Raw genomic sequence first — 22277 nt, 5'->3', positions numbered from 1 at the left:
AAGTCCCATTCCTTGTCCCTTCCAGTGGTCATTGGCAGATGGTTCATAGGAAGGGCTAAAAAGCGTCATCATGGCCAGAAGCATTTGATGTTACTCTGAGCAGGGACATTTCTTAAACGTAGCGTGGTCCACTGATTTGAAGAAGCAATGATAATTAGGAAGCCATGGGCTGTTGGTCACTCTTTGATAGCCCTTTTGTTAACTCTTTGAGGAGCCCACGCAACACCCACACCTCTGTTGCAGTATAACCTCTTCTATTTGCAAAATCAAGAAAATTTGCCTTTCTAAAGCATGTGGCTACTCCCAAAGCCCTACCAATGTAAGAAATAACAACAACAACACCACTTACTATAATATTAATTATTGTTGTTGTTGTTATTATTATTATTACTACTACTACAACTACGACTACTACTACTATTTGCTTTGCCGCTCTTCCTAGAGTTCAGACTGAGCGCTAGAGATGAAACCTGGAGCATGTTCTGGCTGCTCCTATGCAGGCTCCTACAGGTTGTAATTGGCTTTACAAACCTGAAAACAAGCACATCTTGTACAAAAATTCATCAGGAAGAACTAGGAATCAAACCCAAATCCCCCAAAACCAAGCAATATTAAAAGGAATGAATCTGAAAGTCAAAACATTGCTTTTAACCCAGCAGGAGTCCAAGCAGCAACATAAATGGTCAACGTTGGCTACTACCTTTAACCTGGGAATGAGAAAAAAGGCTTTAAATGGAGAAGCAAACAAGAGGAGAAGAGCCACCTTTTGGATGCAGCTTTGTTTCGAGAGGGTCTCTACAATGAGATCACCTGTGCCAATCTGGGAACGGACTTCTCCAAACATTTCTTCCAAACCTACCTCCCTACAGGTCTGGAAGTGCAGCCATTACACTACAGCACCATTTTCCTACATCACCCACTGGGACCCTGACAGTTTGCAGACCACGCTCTATTGTATCAGCAGCAACGCAAACAGCAAAGCCAAAGTGTTTCTACTTAGAAGATGGGAAACAGTTCTTCAAGTAACTCTCGGAAGAGCCAAAACACATACAGTTTTATTTTCAGATCAATGATTAGACTAGCACCTGGATGAGAGCTCTAAGGCACCAGCTCGTGTACATTTTTGCAGTTAATACTTCTAGGTAAATGGGTCATCTTCACTATTTTGAAGTCTCTAACTAGAAGAAGAGTGATTAATAATATTTTTCATTTTGTGGCCAATAAGGTGCCATGGAAAAACAACAGAGCAGGAATTAAAAACAAAATGCCATGTTAATACCAAAGAGGGGTGTTCAACCTGTCACCAACCTGCCTTTAATACAGTTTCTGACACCACCCTTAAGTGAGAAAAAATATAGTTAAGCAGAGAAATGTCAGTGCCTTCTGCTAGAAGCGCCTTGGAGATCCCTTGGAGGCTTGAATGTTTGGTTTGCTTCATTTCCAAGCTTGTTTTTCTTTTAATTGTATGCGACTCAAGAGGTTATTGAGGCTGATGCTATTTATGCAAGCAGGAGTCAGATGCAGCGGAATGACCAGCTCTTTTTCTGTCCTTTAATGTTGAAAATGACTGACTACAGGCATTATTTAGAGCTAATGGGATAGATCTCATCTCACTCACACTGGAAGAAATCCGGTGTAACTCCATAGACTTCAAGGTCAGCCAAGATCGGAATCTAGGATACCATCTTCACAAATTCAATGCTTTTCAATTCTCTCGTCTTTACCTTTTCCAGCAGCTATAATCAGCACCTAATTAATTAAAATAGAACACAGCCTGGGGCAGGGCTCTCCTGTAAAGTTGTATCATTTTACTCTATTTTTACTCTATGTATCAGTTTACTTTACAGAGATACACAAGGTCCCCAAATACTTTAATTAAAGAGTCCATCCCAACGGTTTAAATCCCCCAGCGAGTCCTGGATCAGGCCCCTAATGACCAGCACTGGGGCTGCAGAACCCGGTACCCCCCCCAAGCTTTACGGTGCTGTCGCATGGGTGATGCAAGGGAAAAGCTTTTACCCTCTGTACGGTGAAGTTCACGTAAGTAAAAATCACAGCACAAACGCAGATCATATGCAAAAAAATTACCATTCTGACAGCTTTGTGTGCGTGAGTGGAACTATTATTTTATTTTATTGAAATGGAAAAGGTCTATTTACAGATTAGTACCAAAAGGGGAAACTCTTAATTTACTGCCTTCTCTCAATTCTTTCAGATGTAAATTAGAGTGCTATTAACCTTTAAACTGCTAGCAAAGTTTATACACTCTAGTAAGAACCTTTCTGTCTGCCAGCAGAGGGTAGGAGGGAAAACCCACCATGCAAGAAGGAATACTCTGATTGTAGCATCTCTGCATCTGTTTTTCATTTTTTAAATCTCCTGTTGACAAGTCCCTTCCTTCAAAATCACAGCTACTTCTCTGCAATCCTCCCACTGAATGCTGCTTGTCAGGGAGGGACAGCCCTGACAAAAAAAAAATAGAGCTTCTTTACCTTTCCTTTTAACAATAGATTAATCTCTCTTTTGTTCTCTATGAGAACTAGGTGTCATATTTCAAAATGCGCTTTTAAAACAGGTATAATTAAACCTCTGCAAAAGGAGGGAGGCAGTGAAATTAGCAGCAAAAGTAGTAATAAAGGCATTTTAGAGCCTGTGTGAGCTGGAAGGTACTTCATCCCTCCCCCTCGCCGCACAGCTACAATTACATTCCGCAGTGGAAAAAAAAAAAGTAATTATAAAAATGAACTTTTCTTCAAAAAATGAGCACGTTGTAAAAAGATTACTCCTTTGAACATCCGAGCACTTCAAAAGAAGGATGAATTAGTGCTGACAACTCAATAAAGTAGCCATCAATTATTTAAAATGCAATGGCTCTTCTCATACAGCACTTCTGATTAGGAAAACATTTCAAAACCTAGAAATTAGAGTTATTCTTCCTAAATGAAATGGGCCCAGGCTTCAAATGCAAGGAAAAAAAAAAAAAAGAATGTGACTTTCAATGAGCCTGGCAAGAACACAGGGAAGTTTCTTCTCTTGAAGCCATCTATAAAGTGTGTTGCATGAGATTGTGTTACAGGCTGGATCCGGGATTCATGAAGCAAACCAAGCAGAGGAAAGGGAAAAAATATCTGTGCTGTTGTGATAGAAAGATACAACCTTCAGCTAATGAGTGTAGAGAGTCAAAAAAAGCCAAACCAAGACTCCAAACTGTACCACTGCTGTGTTTCGAAAAACCAAGTAATTAAACTTTCCTAGTGAAAAGACAGTTATGAAGGAAACTCCTGGAGGGCTGTTGGTGATGGAGTGATACGGATCTCCTTTAAATGAAGTTCATCAGACTTTGCCTTTGTAGGTACTCACAAGTGGATGCTAAGAGCCTCCTGGACACTGCAGCTATGGTCATCCATCACAGGAACAACCTCAGCGAAGTCAAAACACTGGTTTAAAATTGAAAAAACACCGCAGAAAAAAGGCAGCCAGAGGGAAAGAGGAAAGCTGGGTGAAGCGTCGCTTCTCTGGTAGCTGTATCTGAGGCTTCACGCTTACTTTTTGGAAGCACCCTTGGGTTAACGAGAAGGCCTGCTCTGCCTCCGCATCCCAGAGGTGTGCTCTCCTGCACGGATGCTGTACGCTTAATGAGGTTGCAAATGAGAAATGTGCAGCTCAAGCTTTAAACAAACAGGAGGGTGGCCAAGCTAAATGGCTTCTCCTCTGGACAGAAAGATAAGAGGGGCTGTTTCTGACACCAGCCATGTGGGCTCAGCCATGTGAGGCAAAATGAGGATTTATGAGCGCAATACTACTGCTGAAAGAGCCTGTCTGGGCTGTTTTGGTAATTAAAATGATCAATCAAGGCCTGTGACTGAGGCTGGGGCAGATACACGTGGTTTACTCCCAACTTCTGAAAAAAACACGACCGCAAGAAGAAAAAAATAAAAATAAAATAACTTACAAGGAAGTTTTAGTGGTTTTACCGGTCTAGCAATTACTCAAACTGCCACTGAAAAACAGCTGCAAAGTCCAGGGTGAGGATGAACACTGTAAATGCCATGACAGCAAAGGTCCCTTAAAAGGGTTAATCCTGCAAGATATGGATGCTCCTCTGCATCTCACCGATGTCAGCAGGAGCTGATGTGCTCAGCGTCCCGGAGGCATTCCCAGCACCATGCTGGTGCATCTCCCATAGCCACCCTACGTGAATTGTTGCACACTCCTTTTGACTTCTGGCCAAGCCAGAAATTGTTGCATGCATGATGATTGCAGGATTTTAAAATAAAATCCTATCAAAAAGAATGGGAAAGAATGAAGCAGACTATGCATGTAGTTTCTCCCATCACCGTAAAACCCCATATTAATTCAGGAGCAGAAGAAAGGGGATAAAAGCCCTACCAGCTCAATAGATACTGTGTCCATGGAGAGAGGATTAATCCAGGAGCTGTACAGGGAATTGCAATGACACAGACAGGACCTGCTAGTGAGACGACAATCTTCAAGGCCAAGACGACAGTGACAGCTACTTTTTATTTCTCTCTTTTTTCTAATTTTTTTTTTTTTTTTCCATGCCAGCTCCAGCATGCAAGAATTGGAGTATGTTTCTCTTTCCACTTTGGCTTGAGTCCCACTTATCAGACTAATGACCAGAAAAAACAGAGAGAGACAAAAAAATTCACAGAGGCAAAGTCAACCTCTCCTCGCACCCGTTCCAGCTCCCAGGGTGACCTCGGGGGTTTAACGCCCCTTCTGCTCCCTTAGAGCAGCTGATCCCCACGGATTCGTGTTGGCCATGCAGCTATCCACCTCCTCCTTGACTGCCTGCTGCTCTTCCCATGCAGGCCAAAACCTGAGGATGCCTTTGATAGCCAGTAAAGTCAAACAGGTCTCAAAAAAGGCACTTCGTAGAAGATGGGATTGACAGAGTGCTAATGCAGTGCAGTCCCTGTCAGCAGATGTGTCAGAAACCATTACTTCTCTCCTGCTTGTCTACCAAAAAATCCTGCGGCAGAAAGATCAAAAGAGACAGCAGTCTGTCTGTGCCCTCCAACCGCCCTGAAAACACAATGTTTGACCCCATTCCAGCCAGGTTTCTCAGCACCAGCAGCTCCAGAGGTTGTGCTTTTCCAACCTGAAGCTGCTGGTTCCCAAGGACGTTCAGAGCAATGGTCATCATTTTTGCTCACACCTGGAGCTTAAGGTTGGAAACAGAGCTTTCCTGGCTCAGGTCATCTAAAATAACCCAGCAGACACAACCCTGAGCAAGCAAAGTTAATGATGTGAATTCACCCTGAAGTATTAGCTCTTGGACTGTAGGAATGACATGGGCTGATGCACTACAAAGACGCTGATTGAGAGATAAAGCTGTGTTAGAAAGGCAGTCTGTCAATAGCAAGTTTTACCAATTAAATTAAATTCTTGAAAAAAAAATTTAAGATTTACTGATCAAAAGCACAACGTAATTGCTAAGAGATACAAGACCGGGTGATCTCTTTTTATTAACTGGTCTGTTTTGCCCATAACATCATCTGATTAGACTCATTGATACAAACCCTCCATACACACTTGCATCTCTAGTACTTTCAAGACCATTATGGCTAGACTGACCCTAGGGAGGTATAGTTTAATAACACCAGACTAATTTAAAACAGAGATCAGCCTTAACAAGATGCAATCACAGGTAGAAGTGTGAAGGCCATGGATTAGTTATTCTGCTTCACACCTAAGGTGCCTTACACAGATGCAAGAGCTGCACTGTGTGTAGGCTTCACATTTCCAGAAGTAAAAATAATACGATTTAAATGAAGACTCCTGGTCTGTTCCATATCTCATACATGTGACATAATAAGGAACAGCAGCCAAAAATTGTGGCTATGAAAAAGCTTTCCAGCAGGAGAGCAGTGCAGAACCATTGCCCAGAGGATCTCCATCTCTGGAATTTTTCAAGACCCACTGAGACAAAGCCATGACTGACCTGATCTGGTGTTGGCCAGACTTCGGTTCTGGGCCAGAGCTTCAGGCAGATGAGACCAACTTCCAGAGGTCCCTTCCAACTAACATAATTACGATACTATGATACTGGGTATGTAAATATTCAAAAAATGCTTATTAAAGACCTGGAAATAACAGTAACCCATCACTTACGAAGTTCAAATCCAATCTGCATTGGTACCGGCCAAAAATTGTGGTCATACAACAGATACTTGTTGAGGTGAACAAAACAAGTTGGTGGTCTCAGGTAGGACCATGATCAAAGATATTTTGCACCCAACTCTCACCTCCTTCAATCAAGACTTAGGCTTTTACTTTCCTCTGTGGTGTTAATTTCTAATAGAGCATGTTCCCGGTAGAGCAGCTGCGATTCTACCAGCTCGCAAAAAGTTTGCTTAAATAGGAGAGCGGTTCTCACATGTTCTAGATAGAAACCACATGGCCGAGCCCAGCTTCGTGTTGAGCCTCAGGTCATGAGAGACAGGGAATATTAACCTGGATTCAGTGCTGAACAAACAAGGGTTATACAGATTGTGGCCAACTCCAGCGCAGGATTGCACCCACCTATGGAAGAGATACCCAGCAACTGCAGGGATTAATAGGCTACAGAGACCTCAAACATGCAACTGCTTCCTTCAAGTCAAATGTGAGTCACATCTGTGGGATGGTTTGTGCAACCTCATTTTGCTTTTCCAGATCCGGAGAGGAAGAAAATAATTCTGCCTGCAAGGCGTGCTGCTTCAGTATGTCCATATGCAACACAAAACTGTCTCCTACCTAGGTTTTACTGAATGTGCAAGTTAAACTTGATTTTTAAAATAAATTGAAGCGCTGCCATAACAGTTTGCCTAAAGCTAGCAATTGCTTTTATGTAACTTAGAGCTCCACAATCAGCCTCAGTGGAGAACTTACAGATCTGCAGATGACTTACACAGGAGCCTTGTAAAAGCTTCCACAAAAGGCAGTAACCACAGTAAATGTTCCCCCCAGAGGAAAAATTATCTAAAGAAATATTGAAAGCAATAGGGAGATTCAGACTCCCATGGACAGATAATTTTGTCTCTCATTTCAAACTGAAAAAGAAGAGTCAGCTAGAAATTCTGACACAGACTCAGTCAGTGGGTCTTAACCTCTTGACATATTGGTTGTACAATGGGAACAGATACACCACACAACAGATGAAAATATCTGCAAAGCACTTCATATTGTTTTAGACATCATGTCATTGCAAAAAAAAAAAAAAAAAAAAAAAAAAAAAAAAAAAAAAAAAGACCAGAACCACAGGTGCTGCCTCAAAAGTCACACTTGTCCTTGAATGGGAAAAACTCAATTGATTAGCCATGCTTGCTCCTTAATGAACGTTCATTGTTGGAAGCCAGCCTGAAAAGACAACTAATTTGTTTACACTAATAATTAATAACATCCACTCGCTATCAAAGTATGTACCCATCGCTACTGGTGAACCATTTAAACGCCACTCACTGTGACCATTCTTCTTCTTAATAACCAGTAATTTGACGGGAAGAAAACATGCCAAAGCTACCAATGATGTCTCCTTGGAAAGTCACAAGCGAGTGACTTAGTGTGTGGGATAAGCGGTGCGGGCAATGGGATAATTAGCTCCAGCAAGTCATTATCCTGCAAACAGCTGCACACTCTGACTTTTTAAGGAGTTTTTCGCTGGATTTTCAGCCAGAAAACCATCATGCCCATCACCTGCACAATACTGCTGTAAGAAACAACGGTCACACTGATGCTTTAAAGGAAAAATCCCACGCTGCTGCTATAGAGTGGGAAGATTGAAGCAACATGCACTTTTTTGTTGGATGGAGACAGGGCAACACATTTTTAATGCCAGTATAAGTAGTGACCACCTAGCCAGAAAGATTTATCACCTCGACATGAACCATACAAGAAGAGGCTATAAGAAGCTGTCGAGCTGCTTGTAGCCTAATATAGTATTGACTTAAACAATTACAGCCTGAAGTTTAATGCGGAATAATTTTGAGACAAATTAGTTTCATGGTTATTCAGTCACTCTTGAAAGGAAAAGGATTTACAATATTTTACATTTAAAGATGGAAGAATAGAAAACAAGACCATCCTCCCAGTCAAATGTAATATTTACAAAGGGCAGCTACAATTTTTTTTTTTTTAAAAGCATAATCTTTACAGAAATGGATGATTCATCTGTGAGGACATGATGGCATAGGATGCTAGAAAACCTCTTATCTATAAGCTAATTCAGTTCAAACATGTGCTGATAGTTATCAAAAAGCAGCTATTATCAGCCTATGCAGTGGGAACTGATAAATTCTTGAGTCGTGTTCAAATCACAGCGCCGGCTCCTGCCGCAGAAGCTTCAGAAAGATCTTCAGGATAGCAAGGAGTGGGATGGGTGAACCATGAACCCCTCCCTGAATGACATAAGGCAGGAAAAAGTAACACAGCGCTGGGAGAGAGGCGCAAGGCTCATTCACGCTACACACTGTATTTTCATCGTACCCATGAGGTGATGAGGGCAAAGATTTCAGGCTCCAGCACTGTCAATGCAGAAATAGCCTTTTTTTTCTTTTAATGTAAAATCAATAAAATTATTTTAGGGAGCTATTTGGATGACTTGGTTCAAAGAGGCAGCAATTTTTCTTCGCTTTCACAAAATTACCCTTCTATAATGTCGGGAACAGGCAGACCTTCTGACCATGTACATTTTCACCAAGAATAATTCCAGTTCAAAATGATTTCCATCCATCATGAGAAACAAATTATAGGAACTGGATGAGAAAATTCCAAGCCATTCTGACTCTTCAACCCCAAATGAACTTTAAGAAAATATATTGATATTATAGAACACATTTTCATAGCTACAAATGAAGCCACAATCCACAAAAATACATTATCGCATTAAGAATCCAAAACAAATTCGCAAGGTTAACAACCTCCATAGTCCTGCTCCAAAGCTTGCGTGATAATATTACCATAAAGTATTTTCAGCTCTCAATAAGGTCAGACGCCTGCGCAGGCTGGGTTTGGGTTCTCACTCAGTTTAATTCTCATAAGAGAAAACAAAAGAAAGGCAAACAATACAAAACACAACACAGAATATACCTACTTATTTGCAGATCTCTCAAAAGAAACTTCAAATAACATTTTCAACGGACTCCTCAGACCATGAATAAGTAGAATTTGGCTTTCGATTGTAACTCATAGTTTCAATCTTCAGACACTTTCCCTGTTGTGGAAGCCAAAACTGCCCTAAAATTTGTTTTTTTCAACGCTGTTCTGAAAATCAAGTCTTGGAAGACTTCTATGTGTGTCATGGATTTAGCATATTTCTTTTTTCCTAGGCACTCGCAATAGTGAGGAATTACCGGCACAGCCCCTCACTGCTGTGCTCCTGCCATTCCCGCTCAGCCAATGCGTTCCGAGTTCTTGATCTACAAACCCCCTTCTGCTCTCATTAAAGTTGTTTTCAATACTCTGCTCTTGTTTCATGACCGTTCCCTGCTCCATTTTTACTGTTACACCTTACATCTGATCGGCACTACTTTTGCAGCACCAAGGGAAAAAAAAAGACAAATAGCATCAAATCCACCTTCAGCTCACGAGAGAGCTCAATGTGAGATATTCAGACACAACATGCTCTTGGGGCAATGCCCTGTTCTCACCTTATGTCCTGTGTGCTCAGTGAACGTTGAGGCTGAAACAATGTTTATGTTAGTAATTATTTACAATGGGTTGTATTCTTCCACTTTCTGGTTTTGATAACCGAGTTTCTGAGAAGGCTTGTAAAGCTTGGGAAGGAAATAGTTCAGGGATGCTACGCTGCTCCAAAACATCATTTTAACTCCTGGAGATTTTCTAAACCATGTAAAGAAACTTCTGGCCCCCTTCGAACGAAGCTGTTCCCCTCTAAAGACTTCTGAAAACTCTCCGCTGGAATCTGATTTTGCTTTGCCTCTGAAAGAACCGTCCCACACCCATGGCACCCAGACAGGCATAGTGTTAGTGACCATAAATACATGCAAAAATCCTAGCAGTTTCCCCCAGATAATAACAATAATAGTAGTTATGAGTATTATTATATATCATTATAATATACAGATGTTTTACAGTTATAAACTAAGATAGAAAGTGGCCACATAAACCCTGGGAGATGCGTGCTACTTCCTAAGAACTTTGCAAATATTATTCATCCCTGAAGAGATGATTTTATAGGTAAGAGGGAATAATTTAAAAGGATTTAAAGAGCTTGACCCAAATCACAGCAAGAGTCAGAGCTGAGTGTCAGTTCATAACTTTCAGTCCCATGCAACACGTATAATTCAGAATTTTTGGGTGGGCTTCCATACTGTCCTGTTACCCATGTAGTTGGGATGAGAACTGTGCTTGTTGCTATTATCGCTACTCCGCATCAGCGCTCAAAAAAGCTGTTTCAGAAGAGACTTCTCATATAAATACTCTAACTTCAAAGCCAAATCTCTCAAATCTCTCTTATCTGGCCGAGGAAGCAATACAGCTGCCTCGCTGCAACAGCATCACATCAATCACAAACACGCTGCATTTGGGAGGCAGCAGACCTCATCTTTGCTCCTCCTGGTAGTTTGGTACGTGTATTTAGTCCGATCACACGGCTCTATGATTTGCAAGTGTCCCCAGAACTTCTAAGAGAGGCACACGTTATTGAAAATCTTGAAAATAAATTTCTATGGTAGTGGTTTAAGAAAGTCGGTAACAATTTGTCACGATGGCTACAAGGTGCTTTAAAAATGGCACGTGCCAGGCAAGATGCAAAGATGCCGTTAGCTTGACATTTGTAGCAAGAGAGACATACCTTCTTGCACAAGCAAAATGTAAGAGCCCATGTATACCTACATACCTGCATACAGAGATCAGAGGAGGAAAGACTATACTAACAGTGACACTGGAATAGATCGTAGTTACAGACTCAATGTTGAGACAACTTTTGTGGGTCATAGCAGCCTAGAAACATAGAATAGTTTGGGTTGGAAGGGACCTGAAAGATATATCACCTACTTCCAACCCCCCTGCCATGGACAGGGACACCTTCCACTAGACCAGGTTGCTCCAAGCCCCATCCAACCTGGCCTTGAACACTACCAGGCATGGGGCAGCCACAACCTCTCTGGGCAACGTGTTCCAGTGCCTCACCACCCTCACAGTAAAGAACTTCTTCCTAATATCTAATCTAAATCTACCCTCTTTCAGTTTAAAGCCATTACCCCTTGTCCTATCACTACATGCCCTTGTAAAAAGTCCCTCTCCAGCTTTCCTGTAGCCCCCTTTAGGTACTGGAAGGCTGCAATAAGGTCTCCCTGGAGCCTTCTCTTCTCCAGGCTGAACAACCCCAACTCTCTCAGCCTGTCCTCACAGGAGAGGTGCTCCAGCCCTCTGATCATCTTCGTAGCCCTCCTCTGGACCCGCTCAAGCAGGTCCATGTCTTTCCTCATCGGATATATAACCAGTTCATGGCTAGACATGGACAGTAAGGGCTGTATTGGCAGTTCACTCAGCTCCTACCTGCAGAAGAGGTCGCTGCACGCCTAGGATCTTCATGGTATCTGCATTAGCCAATATTTTCAGGGGATCAGATGCCTTTGTGACGCCTTCGATCTCTTTATTGATCTCGGCCAGGACCTGATTGAGGAAGATGTTCTTGATATACATGGTGAGGAATTCGCGGAGCGGACACTGCTTGGTTGGGCCAAGCTCCATGGCGTGCTCTATCTCCTGGATAAATCTGGAAAACAGAAGGGGAAGAATGCAATGTAGTTCAACCATGTAGTTACTGTAAATGTGTCAGCATTACCTTTGCCATTCTTACATCTCAGAGCCAAGCACCAGCAGTGGGGGAATGACTACAGGCTGCAATGACATGGGGCATGAAGAGTAGAAAAGGTCTACAAAGTAGCCTTCAAAAAAAATACATTAAATGCCAACAGCTAGTGAGACAAAGACTCAGCGGCTGGAGAAGAACAGACAAAATAGGGAATTGGTGAAAATCCACAATGCAGGCATGACTTGTGTTTATCTGTCCAAAAATCACTGATTGCTCTATTGGAGACATACTGGAAAGACGTCTTTTTAAAATTAAAACCCCATGAAAAATTTAGTATGTCAGAAATCCCTTTGGAAAGGCAAAGTTCTTTCTGGGGTTGGTCACTTGATTCCCAGGTTTCCCACCTCTAAACTGAACAGCAGTACATTCCAGCTCAAAGTCTAGAGATATCACTGAAAAAAGCAATGCATATGTATTATGCTGATGTCATACTGCATTGTGTATGTCTGTATTATGCTATATTTTTATTATGTGTTATTGTTTCATCCTAGGATCCCATTCCTGCATATGCAGAACAGCATGCTGATTCCGGGAATATTTTAACACAAAATGTTTGCCATCTCCTCCTGCAAAATATCTTTATCTCAGTGATGCCATCTGTTTAACACATAGGAGTTTCTTCTAGAAATTACCTCATCATTTCTTTAAGTTACATCCGAGGCAATGAAATTAGTCTTCCTTTCAAAATTGTATGTAACAAAATAATTAGGAATTGAGTATCTGGAGTCATAATGGACTGAGACATGCTGTCCAAAAGGGAGAAACGTGTCTGGTGTTTACACAGCCCTCTTCATTGATGCACGCAAGTGCCTCGCAATCATTTATATTTTAATCCCACTCCTGGACAGGCTGGGATTGTTTTTATGTTTGTTTACACAGCTGCAGCAGCAGAAGCAAGTGTTTGACCTTGGATCTCCCAATATATATAGTAACACCCTCTGCACCCTGAAAGCCATCTCTTCTTCACTAGGAAATACTTTTTTTGCATGAGACATCTCTAACAGTTCCAGCGCTGTTCGCATTTATTAGAGATGCCTTACCACTAACCATTTTCCTGAACACTTCAATGAGGTCTGCTTAATAGTCTGTAATTTTCTACCTCCACGATCAGCACTCCAGAAGAGGCAGCTTCCCTTCAGAGGACTGACTGAGGAGTTCCTGTCAATTTTAGTAGCATGATTTCTTTCAAATCTGAACAATTTGCTCCCTAAAGCCTCTGTGGTGTTGACTCCATCGGTCTGGAGTGACACATTTGGGCCGATGCAGCTATTGCTTCCGTAGGGGGACCCATTCGCAGTTAAGTTTGGAGATTGCCTCTCCAAAGAGAGATGCTACATGGAGAGATGTGCAAAGGATGGCAGTTTTATTTCCTGGCTTTCACAGATCGATAATGTGAATCGGCTTTATCAAACAGGGAAACAGCGGAGTCATCTGGGAAGAGAGCAGAGAGACCACCACCGAGCTTATCTCTGAAATAACAGACCTAATGTCACCAGCTTCGAGTGACAACCGCTGATGTCCTTAAGGGAATTTTGTCAAGGTTGATGCGACCATATTAAACTAACTTACCGTATCTTTTCACGTCTGCTAATAAATTTGCCACTCTTTCTTTATAAGCTTATTTACACAGCACTTCTGATGCATAGAACTCACAAAAAAATGTGAATTAACTCTTACAATACCTGCACCGTGCAGCCAAATACCATTATACCTCTTTCAGATGGGAAAGGAGAGGTAGAACAGCCTGAATTTGAAACAAGCAACTTTCAGTGAAGGGAACAACTTTTAAACACTTTAAAATCCAGCACACACTTAAAAATGGCTAAACCAACATAAATGGAAGAAAACTTTTAGAGGGAGAATGGCCACGTACAAACTAGCAGCAAATTATTAGAGCTCAGATGTGCTGACCTACAGCAACTCCTCATCCCACAATAGCTTGATGGTGTTTCTAAGTGTTTCCTATACCAGAGACTAAATTGCTTGCGCGAGGCTGTAGGAAAGGTCAGTGCTAGCAAAAGGTGTAATCAAGAATTTTTGTTTTCCAGTACCTAGCATTAATCACCATCTCAGACCTCTCCTAAAGACCTGTGCCTTAATCTCCAGCAAACTTTACCTTGATTAGAGAACCGAGTCCTGGTGGTTGACATGTTCTAATAGGCTTTAATTTCTTGGCACAGACAACACAACAGTGGTTCACTTACTACTGGTAAGAATCAAAAATATATCCCTATTTTACTTGATACGAACCATAAAGTAATCACAGATTACGAGAAAGCTGCTAGATAGCAATGTCTCTGCGAGAAGGGATTTTATGAGTGCTCAGCAACACTTGTGATAAAGAACAAATGGTCAAGAGCTTAGGAAAGCAGATTTAAACTTGATATCAGGAAAAAGTTATTAAGACTGAAACTGCATGGAGGACTAGAGGATACAGATGAGAGACCTTAAGTTTGAATGTTCAAGGATAGCTTGATTAAATGATAATGGTAATGAAAAATAGACAATTTCTGAAGTCTTCATTTAATCAAAAGATCTCTACCAAAGGAAATGGAAGTACAGAAAAGGTAAAGAAAAATGTAGTATGGATGTCAGAGCATGTCTTACAGTAGGGAACAGCCCTAAGAGTTCATGAATCTGATACTCCAATGGTACAAGTACATTACCGCTTAGTACAGCCTAAAAGAAGGACAACTGGGATCCAATTTGCTATCATTTGCTATGGTTCAAAGATGACCTCGCAATGTTTTCACCAGCCAGGATGAGTCCCACATCTGCTCTGCAAATGGAGCACTCGAGGCAGCCACTGTGCAGCTCCAACCTTGATCCCACCAAGCGGAAAACCCCACTCACTGAGCACACGGCCGGGGCACCCAAGCAAGCATCACGAGGCTCCAGATATCGACGTACGGCAGATTTGCACCAAGAATCCTTCTAGCACGTTACACTGCAACAGTGACGCACGCTACGTGTTAAGTATTGGGAGGGTTATTCAGAATGCCATTAAGAACAGATTAATCTAATGGCAAACATTCATTTTGTGTATTTCTTAAGAGAATGAAGGATGCAAAGTCAAACACTGACAAGTTTGGAAAAGCAAGGATTGAAGTCGCTTGTGTCACCTTAGTTTGGCCTGCTGTGCATGACATCATGGTATAATTTTTAATTACACAATGGCACAGTATTGCTCTTATCAGCAGATCCTTGTCTTGTCCTTGGAAAAGGATGGTAGGCGTTCGGACAATGAATGTCACAGAGTTGGGGCTTTGCAACTCTGCTGCGTGACCGGAGTAAAACACACCGGCAGCCAACTGTCACCTGTGTCAATCCCTGTGACACCAAGTGAGACACCTCTGCCACAAAGTCCCATGGGGCTGTCTGCACCTCTTCCAAGCTTCCTTCTTCCTGCCTTCTCGTTTCTTCATATGACTCCTGTTTGCGGGAATTTGGCCACCAGTTCTCTTATTTTCCTTGGTTCCCAATACCACTTGTTCATCCTATGTTTCTCCTCTCTTCTTGGCACTTACATCAGGAAGCATCCTTCTCCAGGCAGCTGGAGCCCAACAGTTATGGGAGCCCAAAAAACACTGCGAGAGGAGGCAGTCCTTGGCTCAGGAACCAGCACCTTTGCAAGGTCCTTGCCCTTGGCTTGGTCCTGGTTAGCCATGGGCAGAATCGTGCCCAACAGGAACTTCAGGTGCTACGAACTGGAAGCCTCTTAGGAGTGAGCACTGCAGTTCTTCAAAGGTGTGTAACTAAGCCAAATTTTGGTGTATTCTCAGAGGAATGGCAAAAGGCGCAACCTTTACACAACAGTTCTTACTGAGAAATGTGAAGATGCAAATTCCCAGCCAAAGAAAAGGTCACCAGAATTTGCCAACATGTACGATGTGCTTCTCATTCTCAGAAAGAACAAGTATTTTAGACACATTTTTCTAAAAAAAAAATCTACCCCCAGTTGGCAATTAAAGACTAGCCAAATTACAAAAAACTGAAAATGAATTTTTTGAAATGGGAAGTATTGGGTGGCATTAAAGACCTAACAGATATTCTCTATTTTCTGCTTGGCAGACACATACACATATATTCACAGTCACACACTGTGCTATTTATTTATTTAAATTTCAAATGCTGGTGGTTAACTTATTCAAACATAATTCAGTCTTTATAAAGGAAAAAATGTTTAAGAGCATCTAAAAAAAACAATTCTAAGAGTACTTTCAAAAAATGTTCCTGTGTTACTCATCCAAGCTATCCATGTAACTGTTAAGATGTCAGAAAAGCAATTTGACCCATGGCTATCCCAGAGATCAACATTTATGTCTGCGTGTGAACCAGCGTACACAAGTAAGAAATCACATTTTGGTCAATGACACGCTTATATAAAATGCATAAAAATAAAAGTGGAGAAAACTTTTTGGCATTTGAATAAAGCGGAGCACCAGGGAACTTAGGTCTCGACATGATTCCTCAAATCAGTTTTGGACATACCTGCATGTGCGTAAACCCAAATGACTAAAGAAACCTCAATCAAAAAACATTGCGGTGGTGAAAGGCTGTGTCACTGAGCCCTTTTTATACCCTACTATTTTCTTTTTACTCTCCAAAGAGGGAAATTTGAGATATAGCTCACTGTAAAAAGGGGCCATAAAGAAGGCCTTGGAGGAACAGCTTTGATTCACTTTCCATTTGCTTTGATTATTCTACTCGAAAAAGCACCATTCAGTTGTAATTTAGTAGGGTTTCTGAAACAGTATCAACAACCACATTTAAAATCATCTCTCACTGGCACACAAAAACTGAAGAAAAACCTATAAAGGTTAACATGCCGTGGGGTGTATTCTCTAAATGTGAGAGAATGAGCCACGTGGCACATTCAGGATTGAAAATTCCCCTATCACTGAGCAATTACACCTATTTAACATAACCACCATGTATGTCAGACCGGCAAAATGCAAAAATGCTTTCTCTGAATAAAAATGCAGAGTGACGTGTGTCACCGGATTTTGGATAATGGTCACTGTAGATAGCTCTGGGAATTGCCTGAAATCCTAAAAAGGCTCGTAGGGATGTCACTGCTCTGAAGGACACTTTTATGAGACGTCTGGCCAGGATGGAGTTCTTGAAGAGAGCAGCCGGGATAAAAACCAGAAATCTGCATCTTATCCTGAATTCAGAACCTGCATTTTCAAAATGATGCACAATTTTTAACTTACTTTATCCTCCTATGAAAACATTTGAGGTGATTTGCGGCTGCAATTAAGCATTCCCCTTAGACAGAAAAGCACTTTCAGTAAAATGAAGTATCTTTTTGTAAATGACAGTCATTTGGATTAAAAAAGAAAAAAAGGCAAACCATTTCAGAAAATTTAATTCATTCTAACTCACAACTTAATTGGCTATGAGGACTGTCTTACCTAGGCTGAAAGTGTGTAATAAAACCCATAAAACCTAAAAAAGCTATATGGATTGATTTAGAAACTCACAACTCTCACCTTCCCAAGGCTTTCTTCTGTCTTCTTGTTATGTCTTCTAAAATATCATTAAAAGAAACTGAAGACATGTCATTGAAAGCGCGTAACGTCAACTACTCTTTTTCTTAATGATGATGATAATATTATCTGAAATTCCCTCCTCAAACAAATGAATGACAGCAGAAAAAATAAAACATTCCAAAACCTCATTAAGAAAATTTTTACAGACATTCAGCCCAAATTTACATTTCAGCTTGTTTCATTTTTGTATGATCTTAAACTGTTCTTTTCCCTCTATCTTAGTCATAAAACCTCCAAGTACCTGGAATGAACCTTTTGGTGAGCTTACACAAAGCAAGGAAACATTAAGGAAACATCAGAGATCCTTTGAACTGGATACTGGTTACCGACAGAACGGCAAGTCCCAAACTGGTTGTTCAGATTCAAGGAAATTAAGAGTTAAAATATCCAAGACTATAGGTTCGTGAAGGTTTGAAGACACATTCAAACCAAGAGAGACACTTGGAAGATCCCAGATTGTCCACTACCCATTCAGAAAGCCTCCCCACCTCAATGGCGGCTGTTTTGGGAGAGGGTCAACAGAAGGGACAGCCAAAGACGATGTTCTCCTGCCAAGCTCTTTGATAACCAACAAGGTACAGCTCTGATTCCTAATTTATCACCCCTGTGATAACATGGCCAGGCAAACAGGCTATTTCAACATCTATGTGCAACCAAACTGGTATGTATTTCAGTACATTCAGTTCACGTAATGATCTAGTTGGAATAAAACCTACTTCTCATCCATCCTGCAGTCTGGTCCATCCTCTGACTCCGCTATTCTCTGCCAAAGTAAGACCTAGCGATGGTCCCGTACCAAAAAGTACGGACCATTACACACGTGCGGAATACAATAAATGCAATTAAATTTTAAAAAGTCACTGCAGCACATAGACCAGAGATTGTTTGTTACTGAAGACCAGTCAAATAGGTACTAAGGTAACAGAAAGCACATTATTTTGCATAAAAACTTGACTACAGAGAATTATTCTGGTTACATTATCAGTTATCCTAGGACTGATATTTCACTGAGGAGCACGCTGCTGGTAAATACTGTGGCTATATGCAAGATAACAGAGATGCTTCTGTATGAAGTCAGTCCAAAGGGAGCTGTATGCAGGGGACAACAGGAGGAATAAAGGTTTAAGCTCTTCTCTAGGTGACCCCAAATGTGATTAAAAGTTATAATTATCATAAAAAAGTGTAAACAGCTCTGGGACACTCAATGGAGATTTAGCTATGCTACATGCATTCAAAAGCTTAGCAAAACCAGACAAAACCCCAGCAAATATCAGACAAAAAAGCATTAATTTGCTGCTATTTTGAAATATTATATAGCCTAGAAAACGTCCAGCAAGGTAACAACTATCGAAAATGACTGCTGTTAACAGAAAACACCAAATTTGGGCATTTTTCACTAAAATATTAAGGTTTCAGCTTAACACAAGTAACTGGCAGTACCAGCCAGACTGGTGTCTGATGGGCTGTTTTGGGCAAATGGCCAGATTCTACTGTCAGTCCCCATCCCTTCAGTCCCTCCCCCATACAAACAGAAATCCTCAGTCAAAAAAATCTCAACTATGTGCTATAGCTCTTCTGGTTAGTGTAAAGGCTTCTGAGTATGTCCCCATAGAGCTGACAGCTTTAGCGCTGAAAGATGAAAGAGTCCAGAACTACTTTTTTTAACAGTAGCTAAAAAATATGAGCTTTGAAGAATTGATTTCTGTGTTGTAGTTGCTCATCCATGAGATTGAGGTAAGAAATACCTCCTTCCCGTGCAGGTGTAATATAAAAATAAGTATTTCGTTGCCCTTGAGGTACTACAAACACCACACACGCTCAGAAAAAAATTAAATTATAATTTAGCTATCATCTTGTGCTAAAAATATTGCTTATTTAATGCTCACCTGTCACCTGAAGAACACAACTTTCTGACTTAGTGCAACTATCTCAGGACCAGACCAAGTGCAATTTCTTCTGATGTCTCCAGAGGGGAATATTGGACAGTATTTGGACCACAAGACGTAGAGTCAGAACTAATTAGATCTAGAGCTTCATAATGTATAGAAATGCATATTTCATATCCTATAGCTCAGATGCCTCCTCTCACCAAGCCAGAACCACAAGCAGCAGCAGCAGAACCACAGTGGATTTTTGTTGGGGAGGTTGAACCTTGGAGGCAAATTTTAACGTGCTAATTACAACCTTTTCAACTGCATAATTTGAACAGCACCCCACATTTCCATTCCCCTCCTCATGGCCTCAAAAGTGCTTTCAATTGCTTTTGGGGTTGCTGTTGTAGCTGAACATCTTCATTAACACCCACCAGCAAGGGCATGGATGAAAACATCCTTCTGCTCCGATCCAGCTGAGTAGAGGTGATGTGGGTGCACTGCCGCAAAGACGCTTCCTCGCTTTTCATTTTCATCTTGTCAGAGGTAAATCTCATCTATAGGAGTAACGATTTCCTCGATGAAGATGGCACAAGGTAATTCATGCTTCGCAAATATTAGCAAGACCCCACCCGATGGAAGGTTTCTGGTGTGGCGGTTGGACTGATGCTCATATCTCATGGTCTCTATCCTTGCGAGGGCATGAGCGAGCTTTGAGAATCAGCTCCATTTCCATCCACTGCCAAACCTCAGCTAATAGCCAGGCATGATTTTTCCAAGAGTGGTACATCTGAGCGAGAAACAACCTGGAGTTTTGTGACCCTCTCGGAGAAATTGAGTTTCAAAAGGAACAAAACAGCGTAACTCTGAGTTGTTACCATGAAATGATGGCTATGAAAGGTGTATCAACATCGCAGTCCTGGGCAAAACATGGGAAAATATACTGTACAGACCACTGGAACAGGGCTATGTTACTTAAGAAATAGAAACTGGGTAGATTTTGAGCCTAGTTGTAAATCTGTAAAGGCATTAATCTGCAGAGTTAAAAACCAATCCACTGACCTATGAATTTACAGCAGTGAAAATCTAACTTTATTCCTCTTCTGTCTCTAGACACTGTTCCTGCTAATATGTTATTTCCCTTTCTGCAGATGAAACAGAGCAATTACCAGCACCAAAAATCTGCATACAGCATTTATACGTCTGGAAGACCCACAAGCAGCTCCCTCTGTGAGCAGATGGGGTACAGCTGCTTCTCTTTGAAGGCAGGCAAAAGAAGAATAACTCAAGCGTGAATCACATCAGCTCGTTCTGTTAATGAGGATGCACCCAAAATATGAATCATAAGTGCTACAGGGAGAGCAACACAAGCTAGAGCTGCGGCAGCAGTCACTGGTGGAGGTTTGGGGGATTTACTCCCTCTCCCAAGGAGCTCTGCACATGATGCAACTGGTCGGCTTTAGACCAAGGTGGCATCTCTATGTGGTATGGAGAGATGATCTCCAAGGTTGAGTTATGGTTATCAGCCAAGCTGCGATAAGTGATTAGACGTATCCTTATCCTTGTTGTGACCTGGAAGTAAAGCATGACCCATGGCTTACGTGGCATCCAGAAAGGGCCAGGAACATGTGGTTGGTAGGCACTAAGTCATCGTCGCTTGGTTATTGCAAATGTACACCAAGATATGGGATTCACTGTCAGTCCTCTCCTCACCTCACCCTGTCCTGATACTGACAATCCTTGATCCGCCTTCCATATTGTTTTTCCACCCATGCTGCCTCTCTGTGATGAGGCTTAAAAAGTGATCAGTAGCATTGCTCTAGTTTGCTTCGCATTGCATCATTTTTTATTACTGAGGCAGAATGACTGCTTGACGTTTCAATTATTCACAACAAACAGCAAGCAAGAATCCTAACTATGGGTGAAAACATGGCTGAACTCTGACGTGACCCTCAGCACCAACCTAAAACACATCCCCAAAAGTGTATTTTAAGCATTAGAAGCATTTAACAAGCACGAGAAGGCAATGCTTACTAACAAACACTGAGTGAAGAGAAGACTTGCCTGTCTTCTACAACCAAAATGCAGCTGCTGTTCAGCCTCTTCATTTTCTTCTGAACTCCCAGCCCATAAAAATACTGGAGGGATCTGGGCCTTTGGAGTGATTTATTTATCCTACAAGGCGTACATCTCATCAGAGAAATCTATAAACGCACACCTTCTCCCTGAGAGCACCTCGGTGTAAAGTGGAGAACGGTGGCTTCGGTACATACAGCACAGTATGGGATGTTAAAGCAATGTACTGTCTGTGGCTTCTTGCAAGAGCCATGCCTTGGCGTTGGACCGTTCATCCCCCTACAGCAGACGAATTCAGTTTGCTCCACATCTTTGCAGAGGTCTTTTAGATCAAACCTAAAAAACCAGAGCTTTGTTCAGATCCTAAAGACCCTCCACAGCATACTTGTTAAAAGACGGGTTTTCACCTTGCAGCACCAAGACAAAAACCTCTTCAGATGTCACCGGTGAGCAGCGGGTTATGTTTGCTCCCCTCCACGAGGCTGCATTTCGGCAGAGCTGCATGTGTGTCTGTGCGTGCGCAGCTACACACACCAGCGTGTAATGCAGTCTCGTATCAGCCCACACCTACACGGGTGCTTTTGAGAGCCGACTTCTACTTTTATTCTGCTCACCCCCTACAGACTCATAACTACGCTATGAGGCCTCTGAGTTCATTTTGAGAACAAATATAAAGTAGCTTTATTCCCTATATGCCATGAACCTCCTTTTAATCCTTTTGAGCAGGTACAGGTTCTTTACAATGTGAACCTGGAAGCAGGAAACCTGTGGTTGAATGTTTTTGTCTCTTCCTAATTTATTGAGGAACTTTTGGGGGTTGTTTGGGTATAAAGAGCCCCAGTTTCCCCATTACTGCAACAAGCAATAAATGTTTGCAAAGCAAGAGATCCTCAAAACTGCAGAAGGGCACTGTATTGTTAAGATGCCAACAAA

The 22277-nt window shown here is 41.6% G+C and overlaps 1 protein-coding gene across 1 annotated transcript in view; it reads right to left on the bottom strand.

Annotated features, from left to right (window-relative positions):
- The window catches only part of EXOC4 (exocyst complex component 4), a 414930-nt gene that overhangs the window by 97277 nt on the left and 295376 nt on the right, over positions 1–22277 (bottom strand). The window contains exon 11 of the mRNA XM_052789476.1: positions 11524–11743. Within this exon, the coding sequence (XP_052645436.1) occupies positions 11524–11743 (220 nt within the window). The remainder of the gene's footprint in view (positions 1–11523; positions 11744–22277) is intronic.

The sequence above is a fragment of the Harpia harpyja genome, chromosome 6 (assembly GCF_026419915.1).
Source record: "Harpia harpyja isolate bHarHar1 chromosome 6, bHarHar1 primary haplotype, whole genome shotgun sequence".
NCBI classification, from domain to species: Eukaryota; Metazoa; Chordata; class Aves; order Accipitriformes; family Accipitridae; genus Harpia; species Harpia harpyja.
Note: the sequence above shows the minus strand (reverse complement) of the source record. Positions and strands in the feature narration are given on the sequence as shown.